General features: G+C 40.1%; 3 protein-coding genes across 8 annotated transcripts; 2 read left to right on the top strand and 1 right to left on the bottom strand.

Moving 5' to 3' along the window:
* Positions 1-3,019: 3,019 nt before the first annotated feature.
* LOC115738880 lies at positions 3,020-6,096 on the top strand. Its single transcript, XM_030671664.2, has 2 exons — positions 3,020-3,796; positions 5,661-6,096. The coding sequence occupies exons 1-2, from the start codon at positions 3,385-3,387 to the stop codon at positions 5,675-5,677; spliced, it is 429 nt and encodes a 142-aa protein (XP_030527524.1). The 5' UTR covers positions 3,020-3,384; the 3' UTR covers positions 5,678-6,096.
* Positions 6,097-6,921: 825 nt separating this feature from the next.
* On the bottom strand, positions 6,922-10,303 carry LOC115738810. Its single transcript, XM_048278335.1, has 3 exons — positions 9,930-10,303; positions 9,798-9,808; positions 6,922-7,322 (listed from the first exon to the last, which is right to left on the bottom strand). The coding sequence occupies exons 1-3, from the start codon at positions 10,132-10,134 to the stop codon at positions 7,107-7,109; spliced, it is 432 nt and encodes a 143-aa protein (XP_048134292.1). The 5' UTR covers positions 10,135-10,303; the 3' UTR covers positions 6,922-7,106.
* Positions 10,304-12,803: 2,500 nt separating this feature from the next.
* LOC115738878 (calmodulin-binding transcription activator 4) lies at positions 12,804-24,755 on the top strand. 6 transcript variants are annotated; one of them, XM_030671658.2, is made up of 13 exons: positions 12,804-13,026; positions 14,169-14,294; positions 14,397-14,512; positions 14,699-14,787; positions 16,154-16,199; positions 17,012-17,495; positions 18,624-18,772; positions 19,232-19,319; positions 19,480-19,697; positions 20,638-21,320; positions 22,808-23,378; positions 23,510-23,803; positions 24,406-24,755. In XM_030671658.2, exons 1-13 carry the CDS (start codon positions 13,014-13,016, stop codon positions 24,499-24,501), a joined length of 2,973 nt encoding a protein of 990 aa, XP_030527518.1. In that variant the 5' UTR covers positions 12,804-13,013; the 3' UTR covers positions 24,502-24,755. The 6 variants fall into 6 exon arrangements, with proteins under 6 accessions (XP_030527518.1, XP_030527519.1, XP_030527520.1 ...); XM_030671659.2 differs by having other exon boundaries at positions 19,483-19,697; XM_030671660.2 differs by having other exon boundaries at positions 17,012-17,489.
* Positions 24,756-26,051: the final 1,296 nt, after the last annotated feature.

A 26,051-nucleotide genomic window follows, 5' to 3' on the forward strand; every position in this document is an offset into this window, starting at 1 on the left:
AGCTAAAACTAACGTAAAGAATTACATTATAAACACTGACCTATCGAGCGATCGCCACCGTGCCAGTGACGTTGCAAACTTGATCGAACGCGCGCATCAAACAATTGTTGCCAAAGACAAGAGCAGGGGCTCATCTTCTTTGGATCGTCCAAGAAATTTCCCTCGTGGATGAATGATCGCATATGCTAACGAACGTAACTTCAATCATGAGGTGAGACGGAGCTAGAAAGAGTTTTCTCCAAAAATTCAAATGAAGCAGAGAAACAGAACTACTAAAGTATGAACAAGGACGAACGCGCCCGCGCGCGAGAGAGAGATGGACACATTTCAGCGTAAGAAGCTCACTCCGCAGCGTCTGCCGGAGATCACGAGCTTGAGATCGCAGCAATGGAGGATGAGATGAGGATGAAGATCCTGAAGATGAGCGACTCGGTGTGCCACGGCTCTCTGTCGGCTCCGAAGAAGATTTCATGTCGAACGACGAGTTGTTTTTTTATTATTATTATTTTATTTAAGGAGGCAAACAAGGGGGCAAAAGGTGAGAAAAGAGCGAGAGATTTCCTTCTAGAGGTGGAAAGTGGGTCAGGGGCTCGTCGGCACATCATCAGCTGATTCATGCGAAGCTGGCGTCTTCTTTTGCGGGAAACTAGAAAGGAGACAACGTTCGATTCGGTGCCAACCAAAATATTCAACAAGCAATATTTATGATTGATGCGATAATAGTGCTAATTACAATATTGGATACAACATAAATTCTTTAAAACTAATACGGAGTAACACATTCCAACTAATTTTCAAAATAAGGCGTCGACAATACGGCCCTAAGAGAGCCTTTTCCGCAGGAACATCCACAATAGATCTAGTGCGCTTGACAAGATCTCCTCCTTTAATTGCGGCATCGCTACCCAAAAAATTGTATCAAATTCGAATTAGCGCAGCCTTTCCTTGCAAAATTAAAAAAAAAAAAAGTCATTATCAATTATTAGGGTTCACCAACTTCTTTTGTTACCTGGTGAGATTGTATGTTCTGATTCGTTGCCACGTGGATCTTCCTCACCGTGCCAACCAAAAATACTAAGTGCTGGAAATCGACATGAGGCGTCCGCGTGTTATATAAATAATGCAAAAATTTGATGACCAATTACTCTCTTCGGGAGTTCCGCTGACATGCGCGAAACCTCATCTTTCTAGCTTATGTTGATTATTATTATTTTTTTCCATAACTTATTCCCAATCAATGCAAGTGTTAGTCTTTGGCTAGGTTGACCTCTCCCACGAGTGTTAAGGTCCGGCGACCGGCTAGAAGAAGAAGGGAAGAAAAGAAAAAGAAAAAGAATGAAAAAAAAATAGCAAAAAATATTATTAAAATTATCCATGTCAATACCGAGCACATTACGTAGAATGGTCAGAGTCCTTGTTAGTGATTTGCGGTCAGAATTTATCGGATGAGCTGAATTAATATAAATGTAAACGTTTTAAGACTCAACCGACAAAAAAAAACTACAATTAAATTGCCAAGATCGTAATAGGCTTAGTCCGACAAAATAAAAATAGGTTTAGGATTTTTATGTTAATTCTCCAGCTGAAGAATATTCACGGGAGGTTAATTTATCGACCAAAACTTTCTTACAGAATGAAGTAGAAAGACCAAAATAGGACATGACGACGCCACAGACCATTTGTATTATTTTTTCTCTTTCGCTACCTTTTTCCCGATATAATCCACTCTCGATCTTCATCAAATCCTTCGAAGGGGTGGGTCGATAAAAGCCAATCCAACCCAAAGTGAATCTTTCAATCCTCTTTGGCTAATTTTCATGCAATAAAAATCTGTGGTCCATACTCGATCCAAATTCATACCCAACGAAAACCCGACCCGTCCATATTACTATTAGGAAAACTTATACTCAAACCGTGGTGAAATGGCAGAGTGAGTGAGTGAGCAAGAGATAGTGTGAAGAAAGAGTTATAAAGGTGAGTTGGTTCTAAATAAGTCATCAATCTGTTTAACACCCATATATTTTAGGTTTTAACATTCTAAACACATTTATGACCAATTTACTGAATATAATTAACCCACATAACAACTCAGCCATTAAATATGGGTTAAGAAATTTGCCTACGACTTATTTTGACAGGTCTAGTCTTCACAAACCCAATTTTGAACTATTTAGTGAAAATAACAAATGGTTCCCGAACTTTTACCCAACGTGTGATGTTATCCATGAATTTTTAATTTTTTTAATATGATTCCTGAAATTTAACTTATTGTGAAATATCGTCCATGAACATTTAATTTATTCAATCTGGTCACTAAATTGACTATATACTAAAAGTTCAAGAATCATATTAAACAAATTAAAAGTTTGGGGATGACATTATATATTGACCCAAAGTCCATGGACTATTTGTATAATTACCCCAACTTTTTATATATACCGCATGCCTGCGATTGTCAGTTGGTGGGCTTTGCCACGGCCCATAATCATGGGCCCATCGGGCCCGTCCGGTCTGAAAGGAGAATTCATTGGAGACATGAAGGCCCAAAAGCACGACGCGCCGCCCGAAAACAGCAGCCCTCGCAAATCAGAGCTTTTATCCTGAAAATTGGGGGCAAAACGATGCTTCGAGCCGCGAAACGCTCGACCAGTCGCCACCCTCCACGCGCCCACACCACAAGTACCACCACCTCCCTCCCGCAGAGGATAGGGTCCCACGTCAGCTGGGCCCCACCCCGCCTCAACTCCATCCGAAGCGCGTGCCTCTCCCCCGCGCTCGCCGATCCATGACGTGTTACCCGCCCTAACCAAGTAACCATCGGTTGCTTATGGATAAAGCATCCCCCAGAATCACACGTCGATAAGATCTCCATCGTCCGATTTGTTTTTTTGTTTTTTATTTTATTTTCTATCCACTTGATGAATATAAATTGACCCAAAAAAAAAAAAGAATATATAAAATCCAATAATAAAATTTCCAGAAAAAGAGATAAATAACGGATTATGTTACCGGACTTTTGCCAAATCCTTCTTCCACCAGAAATGATTGTGTCGCCGCGTCCCTTTCCATCCGTGTAGAATTCCATTTCTTTATTTTTGTGTGTGTATTTTCCCGAGAAAATGTTGCAGAGCTCTGCGGATTACGACTCAGCCCATTTTGCCGAGAAAATTATTAACTGGAAGTAAAAGGAAGCTTCTTTCCTTTCTTTTCTCTCCAATCAAACGTAACTGCGCAGATAAAGCGTCTGAGTTTATCCGGTTGCCTCGTTTTTGGCGAAATTCGGGTGGATTTTATCCGGTTAGGTCGTTCAGCGGATATTTTCTCCGATCAGATTTTCTCGGAGGAGGGGGACCAAAGGAAGAAGGAAGAGCGAAAAAGTCGAAGATGATGAGAAGGCAGGAACAGGACCATCAGTCTCGGGCCTTCTGCGAGCTGTCCGCTCTCGTTCTGAACCTGCTGCGATCGCCCCCGACGCCGATCTCGTTCTCCGATCAATCCCCGGCGGCGATCTCTGCGGAGGCGGCGGCTTCTTCGTCGTCGTCGTCGTCCAGGAGGTCGGTGGCGCCGGTGGCGCAGATCACGCCGGCGGGATTCGCCTCGCTGATGCTGGGGATATCGCTGGCTCTGATGCTGTGTGGATCGGTCACTTTCTTCATCGGCTTCATGCTGATGCCGTGGGTGCTCGGGCTGGTGATGTTCCTGTACGTGGCCGGGATAGTCTCGAGCCTCTCGCTCTTGGGACGGTCGATCCTTTACTACGCCACTGGTCCACCAACGCCGCGAAAGGAGATTCCGTGTAAGGAATTTCTCCGTCCCTTCTTGAGCTGTTCTGTTTGACTTTGTGTTCCTGTCTCAGGGAACCGCTTTTGGGGTTGAATTTGTCTCTGGTTCTTAAATTTCACATGGCTGTTGATAGACTTATTGCCTGATGGTCCTATTTGATTTGGTGGTGGCTTGTTTTGATGTTAATGTTAGCTTTGTATGCGTTCAAGGGCTTGTTCATCAATAAGTCAGTTTTTAGGTTATTCATAGCAAAAAGGAAGGCAGAGGAGCAACTTATGATTAGGAACCTAGTTTACAGCTCCTTATGTAGTTTCTTCAACGAAATTGAGATAACTTGTCTATGGATTTTTTGGTTCCTAATGCTGCTGTTGACATTTTTTTTTTCTTTTGTTTTTGTGCTCTGTGTGATCTCTCTGTGAAGAACTTGTACTGATGCGAATCTTGGGTAGTCTATTTCCAGCTGCTTGAATGTGTTGTGCTTGATTGGAAATGAGAAAATTCGGCAAAAAATTATGTTTTTGTGATATTGTCTGTCCTCTGACATGTTCAATTTCCATATAGTTAGGCACTGCTATAGGTTGCTCTTTTTGACTTCCTTCTAAATGCGCTCTGTTCAATTTTCATGGTATAAGGACTGAATTTGGCATTGGCTTGTAAATACAAGTTTGGAGTGGTGTGGAATTTGGAAGATGGACATTTTTTTAGCAAAACATGTTCTTGCTGCCATGATTCATATATCAATGATATTACAAAATCTTGGTTCGGTATGCTTTCTGCACAATAGTTTCTATATTCTTTTCTTCACTTTTTCACTGATTTGACTTTGCCATCGCTCTTGTGCCAGCAGCAGAATTGCTGCTAGCGCATTTTGAGAAGTAGATTCCTGATGCGACGCCGTAAATTCTTTGTTTAATTTGTAACGGGCGCAACTTCTTGGCCCATACAGCAAGAAACTATAAATCATTTACTCAAATGAGAATTACTCCAGAACATTTCTTGTCATATATTGATAAACATATGAGGTTCTTTGGAGTCTACATCAGTATTGTATTGTGTTAGGATTAGGGTTCTTCAAGCAACTTCCGGCAGAAGTCAAACCTGCTTATATGCATCGGGGTTATTGTACCTTGATTTTCTTTTTCATCAAATTCAAGTAGGTAGGAGTTGATTAAAGTTTGAAAGGGGAATAACTAACTGTCAGGCTTCTAGCCAAAATTTTCAGAATGTCGTGGTTGGCTGCTGTTGGACGTGTTGAAAATGCACTTTCATACGATGGAACCTCAAAGAGAATTCTGAGTTGAAATCGGCTTGCTTCACCTAATAGAATTGCCAAAAGATTTGGTTTGAGCTGTCCACAGAAATTTGTGCTCTGGTCAGTGATCATTGCCTCTGACTCTGTTTGCCAAGAATTCAGCTGGCTAGGAGAACTGGGAATATGGACTTTAGCCAAAGGTTTTATTTAAGTGGTCAAGCCAAATATAATCGCTCACAGTTGGTCATTTGGGCATATTGAGCATGTGAGACAGAGTCCGTCGCCTAAAACAAGTTTCACCGGGGCAAGTTATCACTATTTGTGTTGTGCTCTTTTATTCGACTTTGGACATCTCATAATGACTCCACATAGTCTTGTGATGTTTTCTTTTGTTTCTTGCTTTTCTTTCCTTGTACATTTCTGATGTACTTGAATTTTCATTTAACTGGTACACAAAGTGCTTGACATGTCAGTCAGCTTCATGTTCCGGTGGTAGTAGCTCTTCTTTTCCTTTTCTTGTTCGCATTTTGATCAGTTTCCTGTGTCTGTGTGATTTAGAAGAGCGCAGCACTAGTCCATGGTTAGTTTTCTAACATGTCCCCTTTTGTGAATTTGAACTGATCAGCATGGAAGCTATTGTGAATGGAAAGACCGTTGGGAGATGTGCTGAAGGGACAAACTATGTCCCAGAGGATTGAGAGCACAGAACTCGGTTGTTCTTGCAATTACTACAGCTGTTAAGCACCATATATAGGGAGATTGAGATTACTGAGCATTTCAAGTATTGAAGCAGAATTGTGGATACCTTTCTCATTGTAGATTTTGCGAATATATTTCGAGATGGCTTTTGAAGTAGTTAGATTTCGAAATGATGTATTGTTGCAGCTCTTTTTGAGGATTATAATCAACAGTCCAATACCCGCTCTGGATGATAGCTGGGGAGCTGGTGATCAGTTCCTTTGTATCTCGCATTTTCAAATTTTTACTCCTACGCCTCCGTGTTTCTGTATTTGTAAATTTTCAGGAGGTCGGCATTTTCGATTATAGTACTTTGATCCCTATGTCTTGTCTCTGTAACCTCGCTCTTTCGCCATTTTATTATTTGCTTTGCTGATGATCAGTTCGAATCTCATGATTCCATGGTGACTTCCATCATGAACTGAGCCTAGGTTAGAACATGCCCGTTTACTGCTGGTTTCTAATGCTGGATAATTTTTGGGTAAAAGAATGTTTCTCAACGTTTTGATTGTAACAAAAGAACACGTTCCATGTTGATCCGTGTCTGAGATGTCTTCAGATGCAGAATCGTCGTCCTTTGTCCTACCATGTCTTAAGGCATTAAATTCACGCGTCTGGATTCGGTACAACTGCCGGATTATCTCCAAGTGACAGCTCTTATGGCAGGATTGGCTTCATAGGAAGCTGCCACAATTTAATACGACGCACCGTTTTATCCTGATCGCCAGCCTCTATCTTGGTTCGGTTGTGCCTGCGAACTTTTCCAAACTGGACATAAGCACGAGTCAATTTTCATTGCGACTTTGGCAGCATTTTCATTGTAAAAGTCTGCGATACTGACAACATGGTTATAGATTATAAGCGAAAGCCGAGGATCATTTCAAGTCATTTGGTTTTCTACTCTTCTGGGCAAATGCCGGCAAATTAATGAATGAAAAGGGTCTCAGTTGGTGGTAAGTTCTAAGCTCGAGGTAGCACCTAATCAGAATCTGACTCTCGTGGAACATTAGATAGTCCAAACAAACCAATCACGACTGCAGCACACCCCGTTTGACTTTCAGGTGTACCCTCCGTGATCGACTTATCTGATTTGACCCGCCGCGCTCGGATCTTGGCTTTTTAAGCGCCCTTGCTTGTTAAGTCTCGAAGAAATGGAAGGAAAATAGATCATATCATCTTTCCTCACTCGGGTACACTTGACTGAACGCAAGATGACAAGCTCAACAAAAAGAAATAAGAAATGAAGCGGCACGGAATCACAACATAAGGCTAATCAAAGCGACCATCGCAGGAGAAAAGAATAAGGAAAGAGTTGACTCTGACTCGTTTCGGACTATCCAGTGTAGATGTGGACGCCGACGGCAATGAGGAAGATGGTGATGAGACAGAAGAAGATGATGGTGTGGACGAGGATGGAGGGCCCGCTCGTCTGCATGTTCCCGAACTCCACCACCTTCCCCTTCCCCGGCAGCTGAAACAGCAGCCCCGGGCTCAGCAGGATGAACAGCACCACCGCGATTACCACCGGCCCCCAATCCGCCATCTCTCTCTAGCTCTCTGCGTGCGTTATTGGGCGTGTCTAGCAACTTTTGGAGGTCTCTTGGTTTTAGTTGATGTGACTTCTCTTCTTTATACGGAGGAAAAGAAGGGAAAAGGGAGAGTTTGTGTGAGTTTGCCGAGTACAGGAGGAGGAAGAAAGGAATATGTAAATGAGACCGAGCATCAGTGACGGGGAAGAAAAGCTTTCTGGCAAAGTGGTCGGTGATGCGCTTAGCCTTGTGCTTGGCTCTGCATCACGTGCTCCGTCCTAGGTGGTGTCGTCGTTCGTGTTCGCGAAGGGCGATGTGGTATTAACTGTTAAATAATCGAAAACCCATTTCTTCTCAAGACGGGCGTCGCGTCATCATCGGTGCGAAAATCGAAATCGAAGAATGGTGTAGAAACCAAGGGGACAAGCGAAAATATTCTGCTTTGAACTTGTCGTTTATGACGCGGTGGATAGGTCGAAAGCAATCGGAATTGTCGAAAGCGGTCGGAATTTATCTGTTGTGGAATATATTCAGAAATTCAATTTGCTTGAATTGTTGAAATAAATTTGGGCAAGAGCAAGAGTTGTGGGAACATTTGAGAGAAGACCCGGAGCCTTGGCGTCGTGCTCTCCGATCAACACAAGACAGGGCATTTCTAAGACAAAAAAAAATGTAGTGCTCTATTCGGAATTTGAAGGCAATTCGTCAATGAGAACACGTGTCAAAGGATCGCACGATATTTATTTATGGAGTTTGAATAGTTTTTATACTTATGTGGTCTCTTTTCATCTATTATCATTAAGTTTTTTGTTTGATTCTCTCGCCAGAAGAACGAAGACCGTGGTTTTATTATAGTACCTACAAAAGAAGGTTGCTAAGTAAAAGCATATTGAAACAGACAAGAAAGGTCTAAACACGGAGGGTTACCAACAAATCCAACTACCCGTAATTAAGACTCACCAACGTCGTCATTGAACTCTGTCATAGATCCTAGTGCCCATCCACGTTCGACAACCGGCAGACAGTGCTCAGATTAGGTAGGCACATACAAGTACAGAAGAAAATAAGAGATAATGACACAAATGGTCCATGCACTATGACCCGATCTGCGATGTGGCCCTCGAACTTCGGTTCAATGTATAATGTGGTCCATGAACTCTTAATTCACTTAATGTGGTCCCTAAAGTTTGGTACGTGTTCAATTTAGTCTATGAACTATATGAAAATGTTCAATGATATTATTTCATTAATTCAAGTTCGGGGACTAAATTGAACATGTTTCAAAATTCAAGGGATTATATCGAACAAATTAAACGTTCATGGACCATATTACACATTGGGCTGTAATTTACGAATCATATTGTATATTTGACCAAAGTTCACGAACTGTTTGTGTCATTTTCTAAAAAGGTAATGGAGCTTAGGCAAAAAATTGATTGGACAGGACATTCAAAATCTGAGAACCCTGATCAAAGAGAGAGCGGCCCGGTGGCCCCTAGACCTGAGAGATTCCATGGACAAACTGGTGGGCTCAGGCAGCACCCTTCTATTAGAAATGCTAGCCTGCCCAATTTTGACCCAGCTCGACCTGACCCGGTCCGAACATTTCAATGGACATCATAGGTCATGGAGGTGCTGAAACAACAAATTAGACCAGACTAACAAGCGCAGTTTCCTCAATTGTCACAACCACCATCTAGTACCTATCGACTAATAGGATAGAAAAGGAGGATGGTCCTCAAAAAGCACTTGAATTTCAAAGTAAGAAAATTTTTCTCGAATCATAACAATTGGCACACGCTGACATTAGCTTGTGAAAGGGAATGTCGTGCTTAAAAGCGCCTAACACGGCATATATACAACCATCGCCGAATCGGATAATACATTTGATTTCAGCATCGCATCCCCAGCCATTCTCCTCTTTTCGTTGCTAGATTGGAGTTCGCTCAAATGATGACCCGGTATCGACTCGATATTCTTCAAGTTTATCCAACTGAGTTGGATATTGTATCAACAGCAGAATACAATGGGAAGTGCATATACACTTGGTCACGACAAAGATGGACAAGGACATTTTGCACAACGTATTTTAACCAAAACATAGTACTAAAAAATGTCGAGAGAGTTTTCCTTAAAAGGTCAAAGCTTGCGGAGTAGGTGAGGCTGAATATCTCATGGAATGCAGAAGCAACCTGGCAATCTCACATGGATCTTACATAAACGCACATTTGACTTGTTTATCAGGGAACGCACCTAACTAATTGACTCGATAATAAATTGCAATGAATTAGAATTGCTACAGTCTCGATGACTTCTAAGTTCTGCACCTACTAAAAAGCCACAGCTCTCCCATTGCCATTTAAACGTGCGCAAACTCGGTCAAAGCCTGTTCAAGTGTTGCTTGCCGCTGGAAACCAAGTAGGGAGAGAGGGGATCGTGCCAAAGTTGACTTTTACGGTCGATTTCACGATACCCATGTGAAAGAAATCGCTTACAGTACTCGAATCTTGCCGTAAGAGCAACACAATTTTGTCAAAAGCAAATGGAGATGGTAAAAAAGAGAAAAGAAAAGAAAAGAACCGCTCGCCACTTTCGAACTTCTCAAAGCCGAAGCAAAGAGTTTTAGCCAAGATACAAGTGAACCTTGATGGCCAGAACAAAGACGGACACGAGGCAAAAGTAGAGGAGCGAGTGGACCATGATCGAGGCGCCGCTCGTTTCGAAATTGCCGAACTCGACGAGCCGGCGGCGACCTGGCAGCTGGAACAGCAGGCCCGGCGTCAGCAGCACGAACAGCACCACCGCGACGAAAACAGGGCCCCAATCCGACATCTCTTCTTTGATTTAATCTCTCCACTTTCTGCTTCCGGATTCAGTTTTTCCTTTTTTTTTTCTTTTGGCTTTTTGGGGAATCTGGTGATAAATTAATCGAGCGACGGTCGATGGAGTGGTTCATAAGTGAGAGCAAGAGAGTATCGAGACAGGACAGGCAAGAGCTTGTGGATGGGACTAGGAGATGGAAAGTGTGGCGTAGATTACTGGTTGAAAGCTGCGTGGAGCCCAAGGTGCACATTTCTCCTTTTTTTCTTTTATGTTTAATTTTCCGTATGCCATGTTTTAACGGGTTTCTCTGAATTACCAGTTCTAGGATGTTTTCCATTTCCATGGATGGTCGGATCGTTTTCCTCCTATTTTAAGGAACTCGAATGCGAAATCAATAGCCCTTAGTAAAAGTACAATGCGTCCCGAACTAAAAGCTTTTCCCGATTGAAAATAATGCCATCCGCAAAAGAACGGGAAAAAAGTTTGGAAAAAGTATCAAAAAGTTGTAAATATATTGTAATTTTGTTAATATATTCTTAAACCTTTCAATCATAATAATTTAGTCATAAATTTTCTCATATTTTGTTACTTGAATCCATTCACTCAATTTTGACTATAAATCACTTATGTAAATGTCCGTCATCTCACATGGTATAGTTGGTACTAACGTAGACATTTTTTAAGAAATGTCCAAATAATCTTATAGATATATTTTTAAATTTTTTTTGTTGTCTTTTTAAAATCATTTTTATTTTATTTTTTTCCCTTTAGTTGGGTCGCATCCCTCACTCGGGCCTGGCTATGAAAGGTTCACGTCGGTTATTTTCAGCCAAAATAGATCGAAAATATACAGATGGAAAATTATGCAAATATTTAGGATCAAATTGTCGTAATTAAATGACTGGGTTTAGGATTTTATTGTTACTACGACAGAAGCTTTCGTAATCCTTTTAGGTTCTAGAGTAACCCGTTGTAGATAAATCGCTTTTCCCGATCACCAAACACTTTTGATCGTAGCGGTCTATCATGGGAAGTGCGATGATTATGATTGACTTTGAAGCATGCAGAATATTCAAACGCCTGTTGAATCAGTGGAGGCGCAGGAGAAGACGACAAACGGCCGTGGGACCCCCGATTTATCAAAGTGTCCTAAAGGTTTTTTTTTTTTGTTCCGTAACGTGATAAACGTTGTCGAAAAGCAAACGGGGAAGGGACAGCTATCGCAATGAGCCCTCAAAAAGTCGTAAGGTGATCGTCGCCTTGGGCCCAAGCCTTTCAATTGTTGCACTAAATAAGTGGGGAGACCGGACCACCCCCAAAGCGACTTCTCTCTCTTCTTCCGTCGGTCGCTCCGGACAAAGCCACAAAAGTTGAGTGTTCCAGCCCGCCACGCACGCTCGTTAGGACGACTGCCTTTCTTAAAATCCGTAAATGATAGAAGCTAAGGATCACATCCATACTAGCCCGAGTAACAATCTTTTCCGACGCATGTGATGTGAGATAAAAGACAGGGCAAACGAGAAGTTTTAGCTAATGGAAATGTCAAGCCAAGGATCTTTCTTTCTTTTACTTTTATTTTTATTTTTTTATTCATCGCCCGCAATACTGAAATTTCATTAACTGAATGGAAGTGTGTCGACGTCAAAAACCAAAATGTCCGACATCGGTTCCAGAGGATGAAGTACCCAATTGGGGAGAAGTTCGTTTTTTCGCTCGACCTTGGCAACCCAATCCGCAAGCCTACTTACCTCTCTCGGACAATGGCTTAGGCTCACAAATTTCAAATGAGCCAGCATCGCTTTGCTTTCGTCGGTCCGGACTCGAAGATCCCCATTGGCATGGTAAGAAAGGATTTAGCTAACGGAAATGTAAATTCTTTCGGGAAACAGAAACGGATAAAATCATGTCAAATTAATACCGATCAAGATCCGAGCGAATCATAATCCATTGTTTCGGTAGAAGGAAGATCTATTGTTGGTTCGTAAGTCAATAAATAAAAAAACAGTAATCAAAACATGAAAATTTACAACTTTATCCTATTTATCAGCTATTTGTTTCAATTTAGTGAGAGCATGTGAAAAAGTATGAGAAAATGACACAAATGATCTCCGAACTTTGGTTAGATATGCAATGCGATCCATGAACTTTTAATTTGATTAATATGATCTATGAACTTTAGCCCAATATCTAATATGGTCTCTAGATTTTCAATTTATTCAATGTGATTCCTGAATTTTTGAAGCATGTTCAGTTTAGTCTCCGAATTATAAGAAAATATTCAAAGTCATCCTTGAATTTGAATTAATAAAAGGACTACAGTAAACATCTTTTTATAATTTAAGAACTAAGTTGAATATATTTCAAAATTTTATGGATTAAATTGACCAATTTAAAAATTCAGAGATCACATTGTATATTGAATTAAAATTTGTAGATCATTTGTATCATTATCCTAACACAATATCAAAAGCGAGACCAGAGAGCTTTCCTATTAGAGGGAGGCCCAATGGCACCGTGCCACGTCTCCAAGATCTTAAAACTTGTATGTGCATCCACTCGCACTCGATTCTCGCCTGGATTTTTTTGCCCCGTCTTGTGTACGCCCGCCAGCTTTCCTCGCTCAGTATGAAATGAAAGGTGGGGCCGAACACCTCGAAACCGAACGATCTGCGACCTTAGTCACAGTCAACATCGCGCGCTCGGTCGCTCCTTCTTAACGAGTCCGCGCGGTCCTGTCAGTTTCCCACATTCTCTTGTACTGGAGTGTGTCGGAGCTGCTCGGAGGATCGCTCTGTTCAATCGAAGCACGCCGCTGTCGGTTTCTTCTTCGAATGATCGCAAGCGAGGCGGTGTCTCCTCAATTCAGCTCGCTCCTTTGATACGGAAGCATGACGCCGTCTGGTAATCGTCATTCTCATTCGCTTGCGGTTGATAAGTTGGAGTGCTTCGATTTGGCATTCGAGATGGTTCGATTTTCGCTACTCTAGAGTAGAAGATGTTTCGGTGAGCATTAGGGGTTTGATCGTTTGAACTCGAGTGTTGGTTTTTTTTTTCTTTCCAAGGGGAAAATATGAGCTGGAGTAGTAACCGTAGGGATCGAATGGAGAGGGACTGGCTGCTATCTTATGGATGAGGAAAGGAATATTTTAATTTCAAAGCGATTGAACCTCGTAGTTTGCGGCATTGGCTTTCGTTTGAGCGGTCTATCTGTTAGTTTTTTTTTTTTTTTTTGGGTTTTTCTTTTTTTGGGGGGTGTTGGGGACGGGGACGACCGTGAGGGGAACCAGAAGAGCTATCTTTTGTTCAACATGCATTGTGGGTTACTGACATAAGGCTCTCCACTTCCTAGGTGATCCCTCTTATCATGAGATTGTAGAGGTAAGAAGGGACTCGTTTATGCTGATGAATTCACCACATGCATGATCTTGGTGTCATGGTTTGCGAACTTTACTTACATTTTATGTTACAAGGAGGATATTAGTCTAATCGAAGAAAGATGTGATGATGCGATGATCGAAATGTGGGGAAGGGTTGGGGGAAAAGTCAAAAAGGACGCAGGGGATGCTTTGAAGAAAGATCTTGGGCACTTTGATTTCAAGGATGATATGAGACTGGATAAGCGCAAAGGCCTAAGTATCCCTGTTGTTGACCTCTTTAGAGGAAAACAGTTGATTGTTGTCCTAACATCGTTGTACACAGGGAAAGACTTTAACAATACTTATGGGCTAATGGCTGCTTTAAACTATATCCTTTATGCCGTGAATCTGAAATATTGGCAACTTTAATGATGTCATGAATTCATTTGCCTGAACGGTATTTCTCTTTGTTAAGGCTGCACTGCAGCTAAGCCCTTTGGTGGTTATAGAGGTAGTGGCTCTTTATTGGTAAAGAAAATCGTTATGCTAAAAATTTGCATTATTGTTCTATGTAGTCCTTTTTGTGTTTCTGCTTCCTCTGGTCTTTGTGCCTTTTCATTTGTTTTGCCTCAAGCAGAGAAGCACTATGTGAAAAAACTACAAATACTCCTTTTTCTGAATTCTCAGTATACAGCATGAATGATCTCTACCAGGAAGCTCAATATCGTTGGCTCAAACCAGCAGAAGTGCTTTATATTTTGCAAAACCACGAAAACTGCCAGCTTACTCAGCAGCCACCTCAACGTCCAAGCGGTAAACTTCATATCCTTTGTGCATCATTGAATAACTAGTGCTCTTGCTATCCTTAGTTAGGTCTATAATGAATGGAGATCTGCGTATGATAATTCTTAACAGGTGGATCGTTGTTCCTTTTCAATAAGAGAGTTCTTCGATTCTTCCGTCGTGATGGGCATAACTGGCGGAAAAAGAAGGACCAGAGGACTGTTGGGGAAGCTCATGAACGGCTCAAGGTCTGCTAATTATGTAAATGGACATATCTACTATTTCTTTATTAATAAGTTGCGAGGAGCTCACAATATGTGATAGTCATGGTTATTGTCACTTCCGGCAGCCGTTTTCAACTTCTCTGTGTCTAATTGGCAATTTCTGTTTTTAAATGTGCCAGAACTGATGATCAAATTCATTCATATGTTTAGGTGGGAAATGTTGAAAAGTTAAATTGTTATTACGCACATGGAGAGGACAACCCAAATTTTCAGAGGCGCAGCTACTGGATGCTTGATCCGTGAGTGTAAATATTGGTAGCATAGCATATTCTCTTGTGATTAATTCTTGCCATTACACTTTTGTGATCCTGTCCTATTAGGGCACTTAAGGCATCGAGAATTTGGGGTAGTTGGTAGCCAAACTTTTCCTAATAAAGTAAACCGGCTCAACTGCACACTCTCTCCTAATATATTTTTCTCTTCCTCTTTTGAATAAGCTAGAACTAGAATTTCATTTATCCAAGAAAAAAGGCCTTTGTACAGGCCACGATAAGTATAAGATTACAACAGCAGACTTACAACATCTAGTAAGCTTCAACAGCAGCTTAGAGAAACTCCTTCACCTTCAGGTGTTAAACAACCTGATCAGGTTCTTCAGTCTAACTTCCTCGGAGTTCCTCATTTGATTTAGAAGATGGAACTGCTTCCGCATGGGACCGGAAAAAGAACACTCAAAGAATGAATGGCTTTTAGTTTAATTATGTAATTGACCTAGCCAACAAGTACACTGTGCAGATGAATGCCACCTTGACAATTTTGCCTTCGTAGGCAACTTATCCAGTAATGGCTAACCAAGTGACGATACAGTGCTCTGTTATGCTAGGAGTAAACAACACAAGTTTGTGCGTTGGAACTTTATAAGCCCTGCTACATAGAATATTCCAAGCAATATTCAGTCGAAAGCACAATTCAGTATTATGAGCCAAACTCCCTCAAGGTGGCTAGCAGCAGTAAAAATACGTCCCATCAAAACTGATCATGTCCTTGGCCACTCACACTCATTTATGTCAGTTTACCAGAAAACTTAAAAATAGCATCAATTTACCAGATTGCATTGTCTCGCACCTTGTTTTCCTTTAAAATTGCAGCCTCCTATCTTGGATGACAGCCGAAAGAGCCTGCTTTCTAACAGATCTTCAATATGTTCATTCAAAATGACAGAGAAATGATGAGTAGTATCACAGCTTCTTATCCACAGTGTAAACAGTCATGGAAAGCTACAGAATGAAGAATGTTGAACAAAACATCCAGTCCATCAAATCCAAATGCCTTTATAAAATCAGCCTTAATAACAGATGTAGGAGATATATTCTTCTGTTGTAGTTCTTGATAAGCTTTTAAGCAAGAAAGATACTATTGTCGATATGCCTACCCTCTATAAAGGGTGACTGATTCATGCTCTCTGGTGGCACCTTTTTAAGCCTCAAAGTCAGAATTCTCGAAATCCATCGATTCACAACATTACAGCATAAAATAGGATAGAGAGTTGGACATCCTTTTAGGGTTTGTACAACACCCGCCTCCAGTCCTCTTATTTTTCTTCTCTAGCATGGAGAGAAGGACATAAATTCACTAATACCTTGCTTTTACTTTTTCGGTGGGCAGGGCTTGTGACCACATAGTCCTCGTACATTATCGGGACATAACTGAGGTCAGTTCATAACTCCTGGATCCAGCTTAAATTTTATTTGATCAGTCTGATTAATCAAGTTGTCGAGTGTACGTATCTCCAGTCCCTATAGTCAGCCTTTGTTTGGAAGGTTAAGTGGCGTCATGACAATAATCTATAGCTTCTTCTCTACTAGTTATGTTGTTGTAAGGTTGAGAATTTTTAGTTCAAATTGGTGAATACCGCTTACTTTTTGTCTGGTTAGTATTTTATCATTTTATGATTAGTTTATCATCTACTTTTTGTTAATGGTCCTAGGTCCTTGCTTGTTTTATTGCTCCAATGCCGTCTACCAAATTGCGCACTCCACTCCCCCGGCGACACTATTTGTATAGGGAGGGAGATGTGTTAATGTATATCTTGAGCACATTTTTGACAACTTAAGTTTTTGGAAAAAGCGGTTAGCAATAGAGGATGTAGCACTGGTCAAGAGCATGTAACGTAACACACTCTCTGTCATTGTTATTTTGACGAATTTTTTTTTTTTTTTTGTGATTCTGATCCTACTCCTTTAATCTGTTTCATCTTTGATGCGGTTATGTCGTGTTCAACGCGTTAGGTCTGGCTTACCTTAAGTGGGAGCATTGAGAAATATGCTTAATATACATAATGGGCCTATTTTTTGACAGTTTAAGTTTTAGGGAAGAACATTTATCTAATAATGATTTTTTTTGTCTTTACTAAGGTTGACCTTCTAATATACTGCTCCCACTCCCACCCATGACCACTAGGCCGACTGTGTAGGGTGTATCCAATAGTATTGGATTTAGCATTGTTCTTTGCCTGTGTTGCAGGGGAAACATAGTTCTGGATCCAAAGCACTGTTTTCTCCGGGGTCATCGTCTACTTTTATGCCTAGTCCGAGTCCCAGCCCTTACTCTATTCATAATCATGGTTCTGCCTCACTTGACTCTTGTCAAACTCAGTCCAGTCCAAGTCCTGCAGAAGTTAGTTCTGTCAACGCTGTTATCAACCATGGGACGGATAACTTGAACAGGATGGTTCGCAGTTCGTCTGATCTTGATGTTAGTAAAGCTTTGAGGAGGATTGAGGAGCAGCTCAGTTTGAATGATGACACGATTAAAGAAATTGATCCGCTCTTCGTCGATGATGAATATCTCAATTCGATAGGATTTCTGGACTGTGAAAGCGAGATTTCTCAGCAAGATCGGCATGAAGCATTATTGCATGTCTCAGACCCTGGAAATTATCAATTTCCTAGTGAAAATAATGGTGTGCAAGATGTTTCGAGCAACTATATGCCACAAAAGGATACAGGTACCACATCTCTCTCTCTCTCTCTCTCATGTGAGAGTGGCAACAGTCTGTTGGCTACTAGTTGACATAGTGCTACATATCTTACGAGAAGGAATTTTGTAACATTATGCGGGGGCCACTTTGACATTTTAATGTTAGTAACTATTTGTAGTCTATAGTCTGGAACCATACGGTAGAAAATTCACCTTGATTGGGCAACTATCACGTTAACCCTCTGCTCTGTTAACCTTTTGGTTTCATGCTGAACAGTATTTTCTAGATTCGGTCACATCTCATCACTCTGTGGAACATACCCCAAACTTGACTCGTTCTTAAGGAACTACATGTGATGGGGTCATATTTCTATGGGGTTGGCAGGTGTGGGGAGTATTAGGATTATATTGTTGAATTTGTCACCACTTATGTCTCTTCAGTATGTTGGACTCCATTCATTGTCTTAAAACTTCTCATTAGTGCTCGCTCTCATCTGCCCCATGAAATTCTTTCTAGCACAATTGAAGGCTGTATTGCATGATGATAATGCTGCTTTGAGAAGCCAAGCATACAGACCAAAATGATCATGATTTTCATTGTTTGCATAAAGAATTTTGCATGTTGAAGCTATAGTGACATCAAGCTTCTAAATAACTGCAAAAGTAAGCAAAGCAACCAAAATTAGCCTCAAATCATAATCAACCATAAAAACGTGCCAAATGAAAACAATGCCACAGAGCTACCCCAATTTCTTATCACAAAGTAGATTATACATACGTTTGTGCAAGATCTTATGCTCAACAAGGTGAGTCTTATTCCAAAGTCTATCATAATTGAGGCAGATGTTCTCTTCCTTCTTTGCCTATGTCTTAAGGAGGAGGAAAAAGAGAAAATTTTGACTTTCCACTTATCAAAAGTTTCAGTTAAACAGCAGTCCTAGAAAAATTCAGATTATCTATTGGTGTTATTTGTTGCTAATTTTTTTATCAAGTAAATCTAATAGAGGCTAGTAATCTTTGGTATCAGAAATGCACTATAACTTTCGTCTAACCAGCAACATTATTCTTCTGAAGAGGAAATGTATTGTTTATAGCAAATGCAATTGAAGATTATAGGTGTAAAAGAATTCAGGATTCATGTAGCCGTTTTCTGCAGATGATGATGGCCAGCATCGTCTTCAGGCATTAGAACAGGCACATCTGGTTAAAGAAGAATCTTTTTCCTGGACAGATATGGTGGAGTCCTACTTGAGCTCATCAGCCGATGGATCCCTACAGAAGAATGCTCAGATACCAAATGAAAATGTGAGACATAACAGAAGTGTAAAAAGCTAAATATTTATATAACTGAGGATTAGCTCGTTATCTATAGATTTCTTACTGGGAGTGTTCTAGACGTGCCTTTATGTTGGAACTTAGGATTTGCCTATTTGGCAAATGTCACTTTCCCATTCACTAAACCTGTGTTGAAGTCTCACCAGTCCTTCCCTCACCTGTCTGGAAAACTCAACTATTTCTATACATTACCAGTCTAGTTCTTTTGAAACTGATATCAGACTCATAGAAGCAGGCATGAGATCTTTCTTTTGGGACAGTTGAACATCTTTAAGTCATGTGCATAGGTTGTGTACTGGTAGCATGTGGTTATGGGCATACAAGTTCTTATAAAAAATTAATACAGTTCATGTTATAAAATTTCAACTTGAACTTATATTTGTCTTTCCTGAATGAGTGTTGTTTGCTTATTTGGTCAATGTGCTACAGGAGAAATTACACTCTTACACAGAGATGGGACCAGCAGAAGGACAAGAAGGCTATCTCCTGTCAGATGCTAATAAGAACATGGATCCATGTATGATTTTTTACAACAATGCATAATTAATACGCAGTATAGTATATTAAGAAATTTTTGGAACCGTGCCTTTTCTATTACGTCAGTGAAATGTTTTTAATTATATCTTAATTTGGGTCTATATCCCTATCTAACAAATGTCATAAATCTCTTGCTCTAGCAGCCTCGTTGTTGCTTTCTGAACTTGACAATTTCCAAGTATCTGTTTACCCGTCCATGGCTCATGGGGCAAATCCAGAATACTATCCTGTCCCGTTTGGACAAGACCAACTGGACATGTCAGTTGTCGGAAATTCATGTTTGACTGTTGCAAAAACTCAGAAATATACAATTCGCGAAATATCTCCTGAATGGGGCTATACCACTGAAACTACAAAGGTGGGTATGAACTGTCACATTGTTCAGACTGAATTCTAAGTGAATTTGTTATTCTCCTTAAATTTATATATAATGATTTGTTCCTAATTTATGGCCACATGTCTCATGATTTTTTCTAAATCTTGCCATGTTATATCTTAAGGGGAGCAAACTGGTAATATATTAGGTTATTCTTTTATTCTCTTGTAGTCCTATTACCATGTTTATGCTGTGTCATTGTGGTGCCAAGTTTTTGCAACAGTTTATATTGCAAATGATTTTCTTTAAGATAATTGCACTTTCTCTAGTTTGTTTATCTATTCTATAGATGGTTCGTAATCCAAGATCACAATTTTGAATCAGGAAGCTTTTCATTGAATAGTAGATGTTGGATTAACTAATAGTGCTAGTTGAATGTAAGTACATGGTGCATTTGAATATTTTTGACCAATTTTGACCAAAAGTTTTTGAGTTTATCAACTTTGATGCTGATAGGAGGACTCCAATTGCATAAATTCATGGCAAATTGGTTAAATACATTACATGCTGAAGAACTAGAATTACTTGATAATAGTGGCCTTTGTTGATGCCTTATAAACAAACTTGTTAAACGTTGATCTGATCATAGTAGTTTCAAGCTGTGCTCATATGAGTAATTTGTTTAGCTAGAATAGGTTGAAATGGAATGAGACTAGCAATTTATTTTTTTGAGGGGGGATTCCTTTTCCTTTGTTTTATCACGATTTAATTTCTGTCTTGATATTATAATTGATTATTCATCAATAAAATCTCATATTGAGAGTTAATTTTTGTTTCCAGATTGATTAGATGAGATCGAATCATATCTTGTGATGCAGGCAGTTTACAAAAGAGCATGTGGTTGTGCAGAATATCGATTTACATTTCAATCACATGAAATATGACAATTCAAATTTGATAATCTATTAGTTTCTTCGTGCAGATCGTCATTGTTGGATCTTTTCTATGTGATCCATCCGAATCTGTATGGAGTTGTATGTTTGGTGATATTGAAGTTCCTGTAGAGATCATTCAACAAGGTGCCTTATGCTGCGAAGCTCCTCCTCACTTGCCTGGGAAGGTCATGCTTTGCATTACTTCTAGCAACCGGCAGTCCTGCTCCGAGGTCAGAGAATTTGAGTATAGAGTAAAATCCAATTTATGCTCTCTCTGTAACTTGGAACAGACAGAAGCTGCTAGGCACACAGAAGAGCTGTTGCTGCTCGTCAGATTTGTGCAAATGCTTTTATGTGATTCAGCAATGCAGAAAGAAGATGGTGTTACTTATGGAATTCATGTTCCGGGAAATTTGAAAGCTGAGGATGATTCTTGGAGTCACATCATAGAGGGGCTCTTGGTTGGTTGTGAAAATTCATCTGAAACAACTAATTGGCTTCTTCAGGAGCTGTTAAAGGATAAGTTGCAACAGTGGATTGCACTTAGATCCAGTCAAGAACATGACCGGGGAGGCTGCTCCTTGTCCAGGAAAGAGCAAGGCATTATTCACATGATTTCCGGCTTGGGTTTTGAATGGGCTCTGAACTCAATTCTTGGCTGTGGAGTCAATGTAAATTTCCGTGACATTAATGGTTGGACCGCTCTCCATTGGGCCGCTCGTTTTGGGAGGTATGCAGGAGCTTCTTCTTCAATTTATTTGGTCTGTGAACCACAATGATGCTTATATGGAAAATTTAGTATAAAGAGAAGAATAGTAGTAGGCTCGAGGAAGGCACTCGGTGACTTCAGTATCAAACACTTGTAGTGTTTTACTGAACTCTCAGTTCTAAAGAAAGAAAAAGAGGAACTTGTTTATCGCGTGAATATCTTTTCTTTTTTCATTGGTCAGATCTAGGTTATCGAAGAAAATTACTTTCCTGGTTTTAAGCATGAAGTCGCCTGAGTAGCTCCAAGCAGTAACATGCCCCTAGGAAATGGAAATTGAAATATTTCAAACTGCTAAAGCAACTGTTTAATTTTTTCAGTGGTTCATTTTCGAAAAGAGTCCGCAATGCCTTCCTGCTTCTTAGTACTTAGATATGATGCGGATTTTGAAGAAACATTCCACTACCACACTTTTATGATGTCTGTTTTCTGTTAAATTCCATTTTTCCTTTTTCTTTATTTTTAATAGAGCATGATGCACTCGCTCATCCCTGTTCTTATATTCTGGCTTTTACCAAGTCATACAGTAGTCAGCAGTAAGTGGTACTGGAACTTTTTTGTCCTTTGGTATAGTAAAAGCACAAAAGTGGAAGCATCTGTTTTTCTGCATTCATTTGCAATCCTACTTGTGTTTAGATTTTCTGCTGCCACTGAAGCACATGAACTAATTGGTATGAGATATCATTGCTTCATATTAATAATTTCCATTTACCGTTGTTATTTGTTGTTCTTTGGATTTTGTCTTTTTTGGATAATGCTGCAATACACTATGTAGTAGATGGATACGGTAAACAGCTATGTAAGTAATGAGGAAAAAAGTCAAGGGGCAAAGAGGAACATTGAATGTCTGGAGTGTAACAACTCAACCGCATCCTGTTCAATGTGGGGTTCAGGCTATTTGGATCATCTACATCCTTAACTGTATGAATCTGCTCTAATACCATTTTTTAATGACTGAAGGAGTACTCAAATGGTGGCTGTTTGGGATTGGTCTTTACATATGAATCACTTTACAAGTCCTCTATCATCTAGCGTGGGATTTAGGGTGTCAAAATAACAAATTACTAAATTAGTGTATATAAAAGGGTGGGTCTGGTGGCCCGGTATGGTATAAATTTTGAAAGATCTCCATGAAATCCAATAGGGAAACTCATTGCTACTTGCCTTTCATGCAGTTCATCAGCATTGCAGAAAACTTTACGCATGATCGGGTGATAAACTAGAAATTCCTTTCTTCTGTTGATCTGCATCGGTATCTTGCAGCACTCAATGCTACCCAGGGGATTTACATAATATACTGCAAAGTATTGGAAGTCCTATGATTCTATCTACATCAATTCGCCCCTTTTGCCTTAGTGACTTGTCATTGTTGTTGATGCTCATATCGCACACCTGGCTTTACTCGCATCCATAATTAGTCACATTTTGATTGTCTACAACTTTCATATTAGGGAAAAAATGGTTGCTGCTCTGGTAGCTTCAGGGGCATCAGCTGGAGCAGTCACAGACCCCAGCTGTCAAGATCCTGCCGGTAAAACACCTGCAAGTATCGCTGCCTCCAGTGGACATAAAGGACTAGCTGGCTATCTCTCGGAGGTGGCCCTGACCAGCCATCTTTCATCTCTTACATTCGAGGAGAGTGAGCTTTCGAGAGGCTCTGCGGAGCTTGAAGCAGAGAGAACTATAAATAGCATCACAAATCAAAGTCTAGCTACCAACGATGATCAACTTTCTCTAAAGGATACCTTGGCTGCGGTTCGTAATGCTGCTCAGGCTGCTGCACGTATACAATCTGCATTCCGTGCACATTCGTTCAGGAAGCGGCAGCAATTGCACCCTGCTGCTATTGCTGATTATGGCGTCAGTTCAGGTGATATTCAACGTTTCACAGGTAGGCTGAAGCTTTCCTCACGCAATGCTCGTGAATACAATTCGGCTGCATTATCTATTCAGAAGAAATATCGAGGCTGGAAAGGTCGGAAAGACTTCCTAACATTTCGCCAGAAAGTTGTCAAAATACAGGTATCCACTTTGGACCTTTCACAGCAATTGTAGATGCAGGGATTGAGCGTATGCATATTGCATCTGAAATACTTATTGCATGCTTCAAAGTATTCCCAGAACTTTGTGATCATCTTCTATTGTTCTTGCAGGCTCATGTGAGAGGTTATCAGGTTAGGAAACACTACAAGGTATTATGTTGGGCTGTTGGAATTTTAGACAAGGTTGTACTGCGATGGCGAAGGAAGGGGGTTGGTTTACGAAGTTTCCAAAAGGATGCAGAATCTATCGAAGATAGTGATGATGAAGATATTCTCAAAGTTTTTCGTAAGCAAAAGGTGCATGCAGCTGTTGATGAGGCAGTTTCACGAGTTTTATCCATGGTTGATTCTCCAAATGCACGTCAGCAGTACCGTCGCATGCTTGAAAAATACCGTCAAGCTAAGGTTAGTCAGTTGTGAATCCTTAATCTGATCATAAAATATGAGGTTCCTCAGTGTCACTATCTTCCTGATAGTTAGGACCAGGAGTGAATACTCTATTCAAATTTCCTAGTCATTAATACACACACGTGTACATTAGTTTACTTATACTCCCAGCATGCCGTTGTTGTAATTCCTCTAGTTCACAGTATCTTCTCAGGATCCCATGTGGAACGTCTGATATAATTCTATGGTTGGACTGTCAAGAAATGGAAAAGAACTCGCATCTTCAAATTGAAGTCAAATTTTATGATGAAGGAATTGAAAGAATGGATTCGTTTACCCAGCCTCTGGATTAAAAAGAAAAAAAAATTCTTTTTCTTTGTCTAAATGGATTGCTTGTTTCTCTATTGTGGACACCTGCAAGGAAAGGCTACTTTTCTTTACAACGAATTCGACAATTAGGCAGTAGGTGTTCTATGTCACTGGCATTATTTTTTTATCACCATCAAACATCTGCTCGATAAAATACAATGCGTGGCTTCCACTTGTGCAACCAACAGTATTCCTCACACCAAAATCTCGATAAAGCTTAATGATTCTCCATGTTTGAACTATTATTGCAGGCTGAACTCAGCGGCGCATCTAGTGAGGCAGCACCATCAACTTCTGTGGAATTTAGCAATATGGACAATGATGACTTCGTGGATCAGTTCCCATGAAGCCTCTTAAGACGTTTAACTCATGCTGCTTTGTATATATTTGTCCAGTATAGTATTCTGATTGAGCTGATGTTAGAGAGGATACCGGTTGATTGTACAGTCATATTTGTAGTGTCTCTTAGAAGGCTGAAAACGTGTAAAGTGCGTAAGAACTCCTTAGTGAACATGCGTTGGCTGATAATTTGTCGTGAAAATGTCTTCGTTTTTGCTGGTTGGCAGAACTGAACGTCGTACGTATTTTCAATCTCTCCTGATCTTTGTGACAATCAACTCGTGGTCAAGGAACTGAAAGAATATCTGCTTTTCTGGGGGGATGATATAGGGTTGTCGATGAAATGATTTGTGGTTAGATGCAAGATTCATATTTAAATTTCCCTAGACATCAGTTATAAACAAAGCTCGTGGTTGAACTGTCAACGCAAAACTCTTAACTCGGTAACTTGAGATTTACTTGCTTGTTAGAGGATCTCAACTTGCTGCATTCAGTCCTGGATTTTGAGGTCATTAATCTCTCTTCCCACTGAGATATTGCCTCTGGCAATGTAACAGAATAGAGAAACCGGGTCTTTTTCCTCCTACTTTATAAGGGGTAGGGGCAAGTGGTTATAGGTTCCACTTAGAATTTGGAACTTATCCGTTGGAATAGGTTTTTCCTTTTTTGGAACTTGGAACCTACCTATTATACCTTGGAACCTGGAACGTACCCTATCACGGGTTCTAGGGTCGGTTTCGGGATACCCGAGAACCTATCAATTTCTTTTATTTTATTTTATTTTTTCATTTTTAGTTAAGCAAAAGGAGGGTGAACGTTACAATATCTAAGAAAAAGTAGAGGTGAGTGGTTTTAAGTTCCGTACAGGTTACATTTAAAACCTAAAACCAATCCATTGGAACACGTTTATCATTTTTTTGAACCCGAAACCTAACAATTTGTATGGCTCCGGATTATACACTCATCATCGAATGTCATAGAACATTGTAGGACCATGCAAAAACATATATAAAAAAAAATATAAAAATTTATTTCAAGATCTAGGGTCCAGGTTCCGGGTAGTATAACCCGAAACCTACCCGTTGGAACAAGTTCCTCAATTTTTGGAACCCGAAACCTACCTTGCATATCTTAGAACATAGAATCAAACCGGATCTTACAGGTTCCGATTCCAGGTTCTGGATTCTACCATGGAACCATGTTCACCCCTAATAAGAGGATATCATGTCAATTCAATTATAAAGTTTATAATTCTGTAAATTTAATCTCAAATTTTTCTGCCAAATTTCAATATGATTTGTTTGGTCATTTTTTTGTAGGAAATAGCTAGCGTGGCGGTCTAGAAATCGTTGGTCATATTATGCGTACACCGTCGTGTTAGGTTTTCTGGAAAATTGATTGAAAAAACTTTGTTTGAATTTCACACAAAGATTAATGATTAAATTGACAAAATTGAAAAGTTGCAGAAATAAATTGACATCTGCACAGTAAATTTATGTCTGATAGTACAATTTCGCCAATTAAAGATTAATCTCTGCTAATCCACTTGCTACGGTTG

The sequence above is a fragment of the Rhodamnia argentea genome, chromosome 1, assembly GCF_020921035.1.
Source record: "Rhodamnia argentea isolate NSW1041297 chromosome 1, ASM2092103v1, whole genome shotgun sequence".
Taxonomy (NCBI): domain Eukaryota; kingdom Viridiplantae; phylum Streptophyta; class Magnoliopsida; order Myrtales; family Myrtaceae; genus Rhodamnia; species Rhodamnia argentea.